General features: G+C 25.1%; 1 protein-coding gene across 2 annotated transcripts; it reads left to right on the plus strand.

Annotated features, from left to right (window-relative positions):
• The first annotated feature begins 1,170 nt into the window (after positions 1-1,170).
• LOC114945033 (uncharacterized) lies at positions 1,171-6,331 on the plus strand. Of its 2 annotated transcripts, XR_014926478.1 has the most exons (7): positions 1,171-1,528; positions 2,957-3,289; positions 3,385-3,826; positions 5,221-5,351; positions 5,490-5,598; positions 5,792-5,975; positions 6,179-6,331. XR_014926478.1 is itself a non-coding variant. In XM_085490028.1 (6 exons), the coding sequence occupies exons 1-6, from the start codon at positions 1,365-1,367 to the stop codon at positions 5,900-5,902; spliced, it is 1,290 nt and encodes a 429-aa protein (XP_085346154.1). In that variant the 5' UTR covers positions 1,171-1,364; the 3' UTR covers positions 5,903-6,331. The 2 variants fall into 2 exon arrangements, 1 of the variants encoding a protein (XP_085346154.1); XM_085490028.1 differs by having other exon boundaries at positions 5,792-6,331.
• Positions 6,332-15,793: the final 9,462 nt, after the last annotated feature.

A 15,793-nucleotide genomic window follows, 5' to 3' on the forward strand; every position in this document is an offset into this window, starting at 1 on the left:
ATACGGGGTGGAAACTATTGCATAACGTGATATAGAGAATTATAAGTCGATTAAATAGCTCGATTACTGAAGAAATATTATTGTAAAATTAATAAATTTATTTTTGAAAAATAAAATACAAGATGAGTGTTCTAACAGAAGTTTAGAAGAAACGGAAAATAGAATGTTACATTTTGAATGACATTAAATGTATTCTGTGCTTAAATGTGAAGTATATTTGCTGTTCCTTCACTAAGCATGTGTTTCTCAATTATGTGTTTTTTTCTATTTTTAATTAATTAATTATTAATTAAAAAATAATAAATTTATTTTGGAAAAATAAAACAGAAGGTTCGAGTGTTCTAATAAAAGTTTGATAGACACTGAAACTAAAGTGTTACATTAATTTAATATATTCATTAGATTTATCATGTATTATTTTTACTATATACAATTTATATATTGTATATAATATAAATTATTAATTTAAATAAAATTTTATAAAATATTTTCGATACAAAATGAAAAGAAAGAGAGATTTACATTTTGCAAATATTTACAGATAAAATTCTCAGCTAAAATAAAAGTCTCGATTTACAATAAAAATATTTATATGAATTATATCGCTAGAACATTATTTAGACATTGAAATGTTTGGTAATACATATGGGCATCTAAATTGGCTGTGCCAAAGTTTGTTAAGTTTTGTGCGTTTAACAAATATGAACGTCACGCGTTAAGTAAAAATACTTTTTCATTTTTGTTCCAAACTCATATTATTTGCGATCCATATTTCTCTCTCATGCATGATTTTCGCAAAATTATTACTACTCCAAATTAAAAAAAAAGTCGACACAATGCAAAGCACTAGAATCGTAAAGTGTAAAATATAAATATATGAAAATTAGTAAAATTTACTAAAATAATAATTTGAATAATATTATTTTAATCAAACTTAAATATTACATAATATATATAAATACATGGAAATTAGTGAAATTTTCAATTCAATTCAATTGAATTGAATTGAATTGATAATAAAATAAATAATAAATGAATTATTTACCACGTTCTATCTTTCAAGCGCATAGAAGAAATGGTAAATTTGCTAGTTCTAAATTACATTTTCTGCGCATGCCGTGGCAGATCCTTATACCTATATCTTAGCGAAAACAAGCAATAACGCTTTAAAATTTGAGGTCACATTTCATAATAAAGAACAGACCGTCTGTAGTGTGGAAACGTCTCTCGTGGACTTCAAACACACATCTGTGCTCTTCGTAATCGGCAGACGCATTTCTTGTACTGCAAAAAGCAAGGAATTACGCGAATAGTTTATTGCAATCACTTTAATTTACATTCCTTTTTGTGTTTTGTTTCTCATAATGTCTGATTATAAGATAACGTGCTTACCAGAGGAGATGATAAGCCACATTCTCAACGATAATGTACACACTATTGAAGATATCATCAACTTTCGATGCGTGTGCAAGCAATTTCGTTATGCAGCCAAATATGACAAGTTCTTGGAAAAAAAGTTATCTCAAAGGTAATTCTTGTGGTTTGTAAATCTTTTCGTTATTTTGTCTCATTAACGCCTGTCGCACAATGTATATCACTTCTGCATAGAACGTATATTATAAATATTTTATCTTACTTAATTATTTTTTTTATTGCTCAATAATAAATTTGGCGAACTCTACCGTTATATATATAAATACATACATAATATGTTTATAAGTATATATATATGGAATGTAAACATTTAATAATATACTTATTAGAATTCTTAATTTTCAGCTGCCAAAAATTGAAAGACCAAATATTTTTCGACCGATACTCGCTAATGTTATTCACTCAAATGATGTTTATTTAATTACACATTTTTCGACCACGGTGTTTCGACCATATAATTTTGGTTTTTTGCTCACTTGACAGTACACTGGAGAAGAACAGAAATTCTATAAAACGTTGTGTGATTAATTAAATAAATATTAGTTGGCCTGTATCGATCGAAAAATATTCAGTCATTAAATATTTTTTTTAGATTTAATTGTTAAAAATAAAATTTAAAAGTAACTTTGCTTATTTATTTTAATGTGAATTCTTCAATATATTTAATTGCATTTTTAAATAAAAAAATTATATATATGATATATATTCGTGATAGAAACAAACAGATTTGATATTATTCTATCGGTTCTTTTTTATAAATAGCATTGAAATCACAATAAAATCTTTATAATTGGAAAAACGTGCCAAGTAACATATATAAGCACAGTCGACATTGTATGTAATTATGCTTTCAAAAAAATTGTTCTACAAAATATTTAAAAAGAAACATAATATATACATACATACGCACATTAATGTTTATTAATTGATATAGAATACACGTATTGAATTACGAAATATACATATTATAATCAAAATTTGAAAATATAGTTTTAATATACTTTTAGGAATATGTAGTTCAAAAATAAATATAAAACTAATGTTATTCACTCAAGTATAAATTAAATTACAAATTAATATATTAAATATTTTTTTTTTAATTTTTTTGATTAAAGTATAAAAAGAAGAGACATATATACTTATGCTTTGAATTAAATACTTAAAAAAATTTATTAATTTGAAAAATTATATGTACAATTACATTGTTTAATATCATTAGTGTTTGCTGTTACATAAATAAAATTATATAGATAAAACTTTGGAATCATCTTATCAGCATATAGATAATAAAAATACGTATTACCTTTATATCTGCATCTTATAGATAAAAAAAAGTATTTTCTTTACTATATAATTTATCTAGAGTAATTTTAAGATAATTTTGGTTTAAAATCATAGCACATAAAAATACTTAAAGTAGACGGTAAACCGATCAAAATTTAAAAATATTTATAAATATGAATAAATATATATTATTGTATCCCTTTTATAATTAACATTTTTTTATAACTATGTTTTTCAGATGGCCCGATGTAAAGAGACAATATAAAATTTTTAAGAAAACAAAGGATGGACAAAACATGAACTTTCTTGCAAAAGGCCTAACTTGTGCGACACAGGTGCGAAACTGCTTGTCTCACATTCTTTTTTACGATTATTATTACAACAATAAATCAAATCAAAATTATGACATTGACCCAATCGATGATGTAATCGGATTCATTGATAATATAGATGAATATTTGAATCGTTTGTTTGAAAATGAACCTTTTTTTCGAAGACTTACCTCTGCAGATGAGATGAAATACTTGTTCTATATTGACGAGATTAAATACTTCTTATCACCATCTCCACAGTAAGATCTTCATATATATTATAGTGCTACTATTATCACAATTTAATGTTTTATTTTATTGATTAACTTAATATTTCAATACATAATTTTTTTAGAAAAATTGATCGCAATTCAATCGAAAGATATTGCGAAATAAAATTGTCTCACTATGAAAAGCTATCTTCGATACGAAATGAGTTGGACAGATATATAGTGAAACCTGAAAGAGAACAGCTTTTGGAAGAAATTTGTACTTTCGTGGCAAAATATATTCAAGTTCGAGAAGATGTATGTTACACGAATGTAAGTGCATCATTGGATACAATCGCACAAGAGGTACTGAATTCTCTTAGAAAGAAGCATCCGAACCATTCGATATTCTCTACGTCTGATGAAACTTTTTCTTATTGGAAAACCAACAATATCGAAGATAATCATTGGAATGAAACAGAAAGTACGCAGATTATGGATACACTCCAGGAATATATATTTGGCACCTTGAACTTTCGACCATGCAGATCCTTTCGCGTACTTATCAATTGTTTGTGTATAGATTATGTAAGTTATTATAGATTATAATACATATTAATTATGGGCCATATTTAAGTTAGGTTTAATTCAGTTCTTATCACAGAAAAAAACAGTATCCTTGAGAGAATGCAAATACGCCTTGATTCAAGTATGTTTTATCCTTATAATAACGCTAAAAATAAATAGTTTTGGATAAAGGATAATTTATCCTTAAAACAAAGTGCAAAATATTCTTGGTTGAAGCTGAAATTTACTTATAAATATTGCAAGGACAAGTGACAAGTGTGCATCGGATATAAGCGGTACTTTCAAATAAATATAATAATTCTTAGTTCAAATGTGACTAAGTTTGTTTTTACCATATATGCGATTTTTAAAACAAGAATATATCTTAAGGATAAAATATACTTTACACAAACTTATTTATTATTAAGGCAAATGAAAATTTGTGATCACAAAGAGCATTCAAATAGCGTTCAAGAATAAAAATATACTTGAATCAAGGATTCCTTTTTTTCTGTGATTGAATATACAGATTGAAAAATCCTTTACAATGAAAAATACCTATAATATGATGAATGGGAAGCGCTGTCCGGCTACAAATTTTTGCTGTTTTATGCCTCGACATCGATTCCGCACGCAAAGTATACTCAGTAAGCAAAAAATCATTGGTACAACGTCATTATTGCTGTCAAATATGTACTTTTTAACATTGTATGCAACATCATTATGAACAAACTTTGACATTGATTTAGAGGTTTCAATAATGTTGAAATTAACCTTTAAAATATTTTATTTATATTTTGAGAGCACATTATGTTATTGAATAATATTTTTAAAACATTTATAAAACATCAATTAAAATATTTTTTAAGATATTTATTAATAATATTTTAAACATATTTCTACAACATTATATCATAACGTTTGGAAAATTTATATAAAATCAACATTATAAAATGTTGATTAAATATTTCTTGCTTACTGGGTATATACATACATAATTCATTCAAGTACGAATCCGCTGATACAAGCTTTTAATCTCATTTTTATTACTTCTGTATTATTCTTTTATGTTATCTCTATTAAGGACGCCATATTTTGTGCACAAATAATCTGCAGAATACTTTTGTATTAAATAATCTGCAAAATACTTTTGTATTAAATAAGTATTGTTATGAGCTGATGCAACAAACGGATATAAAAACTGTAATTTCTTAACATTTATTGTTTTCTATACAAAATCACAGCGCTCCCCGTTCATTATTATCAGTACTTTAATTGTGAAAAAAAATTGTTCAACCTATATAGCCAATAAAAAGAAAAGCCCTTGAACTCGAAGTCGGTAAAACAATCATGATCGGCATTCCTTTAATATTCTCTCGCTTTGATTAATTTATTCTGTATTATATTTGGCACAGGTTTTACAAACTAAATATGGTCAAGATATCATTGTAGTTACAATATATCATAGCGTGGCTAGAAGGCTTGGTTTACGATGCGATGTAGTATTTGTTAAAACTGAAACCTGTATATTTTGGAAACCAAAATTGTAAGTATAGATATATATTAGATTCGACATTATCATAATTTTTCGGTAATCTTTCTTTTCTTATTAAACGCATACATATATAATTTGTTATTATAAAAATATTAATAACGATTAAGGTAATATTTTAATTGTTTACAGCGTCACTAATAATTTAGACGATGCGCGATGTTTTCACATAAAAGACGAGCATTTCCCGATGTGTTTTAATCATTTTCCAGAACACTACACCGCGATAAGAACTAAAGAGGTTGAAAATTACTTATTTATTACTTCTATTAATTTTAAGTTATTAATGTACTTGTAAATTTACAAAGAATCAATATATTACACTCTATATGTATAGGAAGGAAAGAATAAATGTACAATTTCTCATTTTTTAATTTACAATTAGATCTTTGTTTAACATTTAATCTTTGTTCATGTTTAATTTATTTTTTTAGATGTTGTCGCTACTAAGAGATTTCTATGGAATGTTTATAACTAGACATGAATTAACCACTATGACATTAGTCAAAGTGCATTGTGATGTGCTGATAACATACCCGCACTAACATAATCGGATATTAGTATATAATATAAACAATTGTAAAAATAAAGAACTTTGTGAGGGTCTTGCAGATAACAGTTATGTATAATTTACCATTTTTTATAATTTAACTTGGTTTAAGTGTTTATTGAGACATTTATTTACAAAAAATCAATCCAAGCAAGAATTTTATAGCTTGTGTTTCATAATTCGTTTTAAATAGTAGAACACATAAATGAAAACGTAAAATATGCCGTAATAATTATCATTATATATAATTCATTTACAAATCAATCTACAGATAGTTGGGCCAACATAATGGACAGATGTTTTTGACATATACATATATACATATATTTTCAACTTTTATATTATAGATATAAATAGTATGCTCTATTTTTGTATGCAATGTCAAGTAAGAATCAACGCGATAAATAAAATAAATTTATTATTCTCTCTGCTATATTTCTTGTATTAATTAATAAAAATAATAAAATATAAAAAATTGTAATTACAACAATTTGAATTAGTGCAGAAGAATTAATAGAGTATAAAATTTAAAAAAATTAATTAGTTTATTAACTTTTTTTTAACACTTTCAGTATATGCAAAATATGACGCGTAATAAATTTGCCATCTATAAATATATTTTATTTTGAAACTTTTATAATTGATAGTGTGTTGCATTTGTATAAGTATAAACAGGTATGTTAATAAAGAGCAAAGATTTTTATATTTTGAAATAAATTCTTAATGTTGATATTTAAGAATATCGAAGATTCAAGTAGGCATAGAAATAATTGAAAAAGACAATAAAAGCTTACTAATGATATTAAATTTAGTATGATATTAATATAATTGCAGATTTTGCAAATTCATGCAAGATTTAAACAAGACTTTAAAATTTTATCAATTCCAACAACTTATATCTTTTTTTATACAGAGAATCTCTTCAATGGAGGAGGCATTTATTTAAGAAATATAACAAACAACGTGCAACACGCGATATCTATGACAAAAATTTCATCCTATCATCTAGCGATACACCTATGAAATATCATATAAGAATGAAGCATAAAGAAATTTATACATAATGTTTCAGATGTGCGGCCTACTTATTCTATATCAGAAAATATATTAAAATGAGATGATTGTACAAAGAATTATACCAAAATATTTTATATATCTAAAAATATAAAAAAAAACACATAATTGAAACGCACGTGCTTAGAACAGCAAATATACTCCACACTTGGGTATAGAACACATTTAAGGTCATTCTAAAACGCAAGATTTGCGACAAGTTATACGAGATAAATAATTCTATTAAATTAATAATACATTTATTTCAATTTCATAAAATATCTTTGCACCTCCCTAAATGTTATCAAAGGGATAAGTGAAACACCGATAAATTGATTATTATTATTAGTTAGTTTTCTTTTAATGATTAATATAAACTTTTGTAATATATAAACAGGGTTATGCTTAATAAATAATAAATTCAGTCTTGAAATAAACAAGGCGAGCCGAACGCGAATGTTTCTGCGTTAGAAAGCAAAAATTAAGTTTTTCACTATGGTTTATATAATCATTGTGCACGAGGCACGAAAATTTCTTAATATAGTGATAAGACCATTTAGAAATAAATCTCAATTTTAATTCCTAAGTTCCCGATTTAGCGACTTTGGACCGATACATTTTTTTTTTACATCTCGTTAAAGATATCAGAGAACATAGAAATTAAAATCTTGAATTAAGATTTATTCCTAAGTAGTTTTAGCAAGTGCTAAGAAAATTTCATGCCTTGTACACGTGCAGATATTAGACGCAATGAAAAAATTAATTTGCATGAAGTTTTATATTTTTATAAAGTTTATATTTCTAAAATATATGCACCCCGTATATACGCGCCAATAAAACTACATAAAATTGTAGAATATTCTTATATAAACTATGTATATACATCATTTATTAAATATTCGTATTGTAAAAGTCGGGGATTTTATTTTAGCTGAGAATTTTACCTGTAAAGATTTGAAAAATGAAAAATGTAAATATCTCTCTTTCCCTTTCTTTTTTATAGAGAAAATTTCATAATGCACAGCACTGGCGTTTTAAACTGTAAAATATAAATACATGAATATTATTGGTAAAATTTAATAAAATAATTGACTATTTAAAATAAAATTAGTTTAATTAAACTTAAATAATACATAATATAAATACATGGAATATAGTAAAATTTAAAATAACTAATAAATTTGTAAAAATATATTATTTTAATTAAGCTTAGATAGAAAACAATATAAATAAATAAATAGTAATAATAATAAATAAATAATAAATAAATTATTTATTAAATTTCTTATATATCTGAAAATATGAAAAAACACATAATTCGAACACACATGCTTAGTGATAAGACAGCAAATGTACTCCGCATTTGGGCACAGAACACATATAATGTCATTAAAATGTAACACTATAGTTTCCGTTTCTTTTAAACTTCTATTAGAACACTCATCTTGTATTTTATTTTTCAAAAATCAATTTATTAATTTTACAAATATGTTTTTTCAGTAATCGAGCGATTTAAACAATATATAATCCTCTCCTCTATATCACGTTATGTAATAGTTTACATCCCGTATATACGCGTGAGTAAAACTACATAAAATTGTAGAATATTTTTAAACTAATTATATTCAATACATAATATATACAGTACAGTATATACAATATATTGCATATAATTTATATAGAATTTTAAGAAATTTTCTCGATAAGAGAAAAAGGGAAAGAAAGAATTTTACATTTTTCAAATCTTTATACAAATAAAATTTTCAGCTAAAACAAAATCCTTGATTTTTACAGCACAAATGTTTATATGAATTATATCGCTAGGACATTATTTATATACATGTTTTATTGAAATGTTTAGAAATACATATGTACATCTAAAATTGTTGTGCAAAAGTTTTTTAAGTTTTGTGTTTTAACCAAAATGTGAACGTCACGCGTTCTTTCAAGCGCATAGAAAGAAATGGTAAATTTGCTAATTCTAAATTACATTTTCTGCGCATGCCGAGGCAAGTCCTTATACCTATATCTTAGTGAAAACTAACAATAAAATTATAAAATCTGAGGTCGAATTTAATAATAAAGAACAGACCGTCTGTATCGTGGAAAACGTCTCGCCTTTACATCAAACACACATCTGTGCTCTTTGTAATCGGCAAACTCATTTCGTGTACTGCGAAAAGCAAAAAATTAATTACGCGAATAGTTTAATGCAATCACTTTAATTTATAATCCTTTTTTGTGTTTTGTTTCTCATAATGTCTGATTGTAAGATAACGTACTTACCAGAGGAGATAATAACCATCATTCTCGAATATAATGTTATCACTATTGAGGATATCATTAACTTTCGATGCGTGTGCCAGCAATTTCGTTATGCAGCAACCAAATATAACAAGTTCTTGGAAAAAAAGTTATCTCAAAGGTAATTCTTGTGGTTTGTAAATCTTTTTGTTATTTTGTCTCATTAACGCCTGTCGCACAATGATTATCACTTCTGCGAAGAACGTATATTATAAATATGTAATAAATACAAAATATTAGAAAAATTAGGTATGTTGCATTTATGTTGCATATTAAATTATTCGCTTTCATTTTTTCTATTGCTCAATAATTTTGGCAAACTCTACCGTTATATATATACATATATAATATACATATACATATATATATATATATATATATATATATATGGAATGTAAACGTTAAATATAATATACTGAGAAGAATTCTTAATTTTCGACTGTCACAAATTAAAAGACCAAATATTTTTCAACCGACATTTTTCAATTGATGTTTATTTAATTAATCACACAACGTTTCGACCACGGTGTTTGGACGATATAATTTTGGTCTTTCGCACACTTAACAATAACACTTGAGAAAGCCATAAATTATATGAAACGTTGTGTAATTATTTAAATAAATATTAATTAGTTTATATGCATATCGGTCGAAAAATATTCAGTCATTAAATAATTTTTTTTAAGATTTAATTATTAAAAATGCAACGTAAAAGTGACTTGATTTATTTATTATAATGTGTATTGTTCAATATATTTAACTACATTTTTAAATATAAAAATTATATTAATGATATATATTCGTGATAAAAGCAAACACATTTGATATTGTTCTATCGGTTCTTTTTTATAAATAGCATCAAAATCACAATAAAATTTTTATAAAAGTAAAAAGCATGCCAAGTGACATATATAAGCACAGTCGACATTGTTTGTAAATATGCTTTCGAAAAAATTGTTTTACAAAATATTAAAAAAAAACTTAATCTATACACAGAACTGTGGCGTCATCTTATCTGCAAATAGATAATAAAAATATGTATTGTCTTTATATCTGCATCTTACAAATAGATAAAAAAAAAGTACTACCTTTACTATATTATTTATTGAAAATAATTTTTAGATATATTTGATTCAAAATCATAGCACATTGGAATACTTAAAGTAAACAATAAAGCGATAAAAATATAAATATATATATTGTTGTATCTTTTTCATAACTTATATTTCTTGTATAACTGTGTTTACATAACAAGTCTTAAATATTATTATCTAAACAATTATCTAAATAAATCGTCATATAATTATATCTTTTATCTACTAAATACACTTAAAACAAAAACATCTTTATCCTATCTAAGATAAATTTACATACTTTTATCTCATCTTTATCCAGCTAATTTATAAATTAATCTTGACACAACACTAAGTATCATTATCAAAAATTTATTACAATATTTTATGGTCGTATTTTAGATGGCCCTATGCGAAGAAAAGATATGAAAGTCTTACGAAGAAAGAAAACAAAGAAAACCTAAACTTTGTTACAATAGGCATAAATTCTGCGACACATGTGCGGAATTATTTGTCTCAAATTCTTTTTTATGATTATTATTACAATAACGGATCAAATCAGAATTACTTCGATAACTCATTTGCTAATGTATTGAAATTAAAAAATAATGTAAAAAAATTCAGTGGTAATATCGATGATTATGTAGATCTATTGATAGAAAATGAAATTGATTTTGAACGTATACATAAGCCTATAGATGAGCTGAAATATATGTTTTATATTGAGGAGATTAAATACTTGTTAACACATTTTCCACAGTAGGATCTTCATATATATTATAATGCTACTATTATTACAATTTAATGTATTTAATCATTAGTTAATACTTCAATATACATTTTTTAGGGATCGCAAATCAATCGAAAGTTATTGCAATATAGAAATGTCTCACTATGAAAAGCTATCTTCGATACGAAATGAGTTGGACAGATATAAAAAGAAACCTGAAGAAAAACAGCTTTTGGAAGAAGTTTGTACTTTCATAGCACAACAAATTCAACCTCGAAAAGATGTATGTTACACGAATGTAAGTGCATCATTGGATACAATCGCACAAGAGGTACTGAATCGTCTCAGAGAGAAGCATCCGAACCATTCGATATTCTTTACGTCTGAAAAAACTTTTTCTTATTGGAAAACCAACAATATCAAAGATAATCATTGGAATGAAACAGAAAGTACGCAAATTATGGATAAACTTCAGGAATATATATTTGGCACTTTGCACTTTCGAGCATGTATCTTCTTATCCGAAAATATCAAATGGCTTTGTATAAATTATGTAAGATATTATAGATTATAATACATATATAATTATGGGTCATATATGTATATGTTATATGTTGTTCTTAATATTCTGCCGCTTTGATTAATTTATCCTATATTATACCTGGCACAGGTTTTACAAAATAATTTTGGTCAAGAAATCAATGTATATACAATATTTCATAGCGTGGCAAGAAGACTTGGTCTACGTTGCGATGTACTAGATATTGAAAATGAATTCTTTATATTTTGGAAACCAAAATTGTAAGTTTAAATATATGTTAGAATCGACATTATCATTATTTCACGATAATCTTTCTTTTTTTATTATACGCATACATATATAATTTTTTTTTTAATTTTTATATGATTAACGTAATATTTTAATTGTTTACAGCGTCACGAATAATTTAGAAAATGCAAGATGTTTTTACATAAAAAGCGAGAAATTCCCGAATTGTCTACGTGATTATCTACCGACTTACAAGTCTTGTGGAACACATCGCGTCTTCGCAATAAGAACTAAAGAGGTTGAAACTTATTAATTACATCTATTACTTTTAAGTTATTAATATACTTGTAAATTTACTAAGAATCAATATATTACACTAAATATGTATAAAAAGAAGAGAAATGTGCAATCTCTCATATTTTAATTTATAATTAGATTTTTGTTTACATGTCGTCTTTATATTCATGTTTAATTCATTTTTTTAGATGTTGGAGTTAACAAGAGATATCGTTAGAGAATTTATAATAGAACATAAAATTAAACAAATGCGATTAATCCGGGTTAATTGCATTATCCAAGAACTTCCGATATGATTAAAATGTATTGTAATCATATTATAATGATAGGTATTATGAGTGCAAGTTATATACATATGATACAAAATGTGAGTAATTATATTAATTTGAGCATATTCATGTATACTCATAATGACATTTTTTGCAAACAGTTTCAAGATATCATAATATGTCTGTGTTTTGAGTAGCATATGAGCCTGCATCTGTGTCTATTTTTGTCATCATGTTTTAAGAAATATGAGTACAATATGAGTAAAGTACATACGCGCACTAACAATCGCATATTAGTATATAATATATACAATTGTAAAAATGTTGAACATTGTGAGATTCTTTTAGATAACAATATGTATAATTTACAATTTTTTATAATTTAACGTAGTTAAGTGTTTATTGAGACATTTATTCACAAAAAAATCTATTAAAATACAAATTTTACAGTTTGTGTCTTAGATTTCGTTTTAAATAGTAGAACAAATAAATAAAAACGTAAAATATGCCATAGTTGCATGGACCAACATAACAGACAGATGTTATATTGACATATACATGTATATACACGTATATGTTCGACTTTTGTAGATAAATACCATGCCCTATTTTTGTATGCAATGTCAATTGAGAATCAACGACGAATAAAATGTATTTATCGTTCTCTGCTATATTTATTGTATTTATTAATATAAACAATTAAATAAGAAAAATTGTGATTGCAAGAATTTGAATTAGTGCAGTAAAATTTACATATTTAAAAATTTATAAAAATTAATTAATTTATGAACTTCTTTTTATTACTTTAAGTATATGAAAAATATGACATAATTAAAATTTACCATTTATTAATATCTAATATTTTGAAACTTTTATAAACGTGTTGCATTTGTATAAGTAAAAACAGGTATATTAATAAAAGACAATGATTATTATATTTTGAAATATATATAATACTTTTGTGTTGAAGGAAACAATAAAAACGTATTAATGATATTAGATTTTGTATGACATATTGTATGATAATTGCAGATTTTAAAAATTCGTGCCAGATTCAAGCAAGACTTTAAAATTTGAATAATTCCAACAAGTTATATCTTCCTTTTATGTAGAAAATCTCTTCAATGGATGAGGCATTATTTTAAGAAATATAACGAACAACGTTAACTATATATTAAAATATATTAAAATGTGGTAATTGTACAAAGACTTATACCAAAATTTTTTATATTATCTGAAAAAATAATCTTGACACAACACTAAGTATTATTATCAAAAATTTATTACAATATTTTATGGTCGTATTTTAGATGGCCCTATGCGAAGAAAACAATTTAATGTATTTATTCATTAATTAATAATTCAATATAAACAAATTTTTTAGAGGAATTGATCGCAAATCAATCGAAAGATATTGCAATATAGAAATGTCTCACTATGAGAAGCTATCTTTGATACGAAATGAGTTGAACAGATATAGAGAGAAACCTGAAAGAGAACAGCTTTTGCAAGAAATTTGTACTTTTGTGGCAAAATATATTCAAATTCGAGAAGATGTATGTTACACGAATGTAAGTGCATCATTGGATACAATCGCACAAGAGGTACTGACTTGTCTCAGAGAGAAGCATCCGAACCATTCGATATTCTCCACGTCTGAAAAAACTTTTTCCTATTGGAAAAGCAACAATATCGAAGATAATCATTGGGATGAAACAGAAAGTACGCAGATTATAGATACACTCCAGGAATATATATTTGGCACTTTGAAGTTTCGACCATGTATCTTCTTAGCCGAAGATATCAAATGTTTGTGTATAGATTATGTAAGTTATTATAGATTATAATATATATAATTATGGGCCATATATGTATATGTTATATGTTGTTCTTAATATTCTGTCGCTTTGATTAATTTATTCTGTATTATACCTGGCACAGGTATTACAAAGTAAACATGGTCAATATATCAATATATTTGCAATATTTCAAAGCGTGGCTAGAAGACTTGGTCTACGTTGCTATATAATAGTTATTTATCCTCAATACTTAATATTTTGGGGACCAAAATTGTAAGTATAGATATATTAAATTCGACATTATCATCATTTTTCGGTAATCTTTCTTTTCTTATTATACGCATACATATATAATTTTTTATTATAAATATTTTCATTAATGATTAAAATAATATTTTAATTGTTTACAGCGTCACAAATAGTTTAAAAAATGCACGATGTTTTTCCATAAAAAACAGGAATTTCTTGGATTATGTTATTGATCATATATCAGAGTACAGGAGTCAAACAGATTACTTTCGCGACTTCGCAATAACAACTACAGAGGTTGGAAATTATTTATTTATTACTTATATTATTTTTAAGTTATTAATATACTTGTAAATTTACAAAGAATCAATAAATTACAATAAATATGTATAGGATGAAGAGAAATGTACTGCCTCTCATTTTTTAATTTATATAATATCTTTGTTTACGTTAATAAGATCTTTCTTTACATTTAATTTTTGTTCATGTTTAATTTGCTTATTTAGATGTTGTTGTTTTTAAAAGATTATCTTGGAAATTTTATAATGAATCATGAAATAAGAAATTTGGGATTAGTCGAAATAAAATGTAATATAAAGAGAACACGGATCATCATTTGTTATACATAATATATACAATTGTAAAAATATATTGAACTTTGTAATGCTTTTAAATAACAATTATGTATAATTTACAATTTTCTATAATTTAATGTGTTTAAATGTTTAATGAGACATTTATTCACTATATGTATATAGAAAGAAGAGAAATGTGAAATCTCTCATTTTTTAATTTATAATTAGAACTTTGTTTACATGTCGTCTTTATTCATTTTAATTAATTTTTTTAGATGTAGTGTTAACAAAAAATACCGTTGTAGATTTTATAGCGGATCCTAAAATAAAAGCTTCGCGATCAATCCGAATTAATTGTAATAGGTAAAGAACATACGCGCACTAACAATAGCATATTAGTATATAATATATATACAATTGTAAAAATAATATATGATATTATTAAATCGGCCAATAGAGTCCAAGCGCGAAAAATTATTTTTTCGGAACTGTATCTTTTGGTTTGAGATTACTAAGTTTCATATATAAATTAATCTCGAACTTATATGTATATGGAGAAAAATAAGCGAGAAAAATATAGGTCCGATTTTTCTCGCCTATTTTTCTCCATATGTAAGTTCGAGATTAATTTATATATGAAACTTAGTAATCTCAAACCAAGAGATACAGTTCCGAAAAATTAATTTTTTGCGCTAGGGCTCTATTGGCCGATTTAAAAATATCATATATTATTATTATTTAATATTGAGAACTGACAAAATTATTTCT

The sequence above is a fragment of the Nylanderia fulva genome, unplaced genomic scaffold (genome assembly GCF_048542155.1).
Source record: "Nylanderia fulva isolate GAGA-0341 unplaced genomic scaffold, ASM4854215v1 Scaffold944, whole genome shotgun sequence".
In the NCBI taxonomy this organism is placed as follows: Eukaryota; Metazoa; Arthropoda; class Insecta; order Hymenoptera; family Formicidae; genus Nylanderia; species Nylanderia fulva.

Excerpts from the sequence above, each read along its gene's own strand:
- LOC114945033 (XM_085490028.1), top strand. The coding sequence starts at position 1,365 with ATGTCTGATTATAAGATAACGTGCTTACCAGAGGAGATGATAAGCCAC. Across the intron at positions 1,529-2,956 it reads GAAAAAAAGTTATCTCAAAG|ATGGCCCGATGTAAAGAGAC; the intron begins GTAATTCTTGTG and ends TATGTTTTTCAG. Across the intron at positions 3,290-3,384 it reads TTCTTATCACCATCTCCACA|AAAAATTGATCGCAATTCAA; the intron begins GTAAGATCTTCA and ends TAATTTTTTTAG.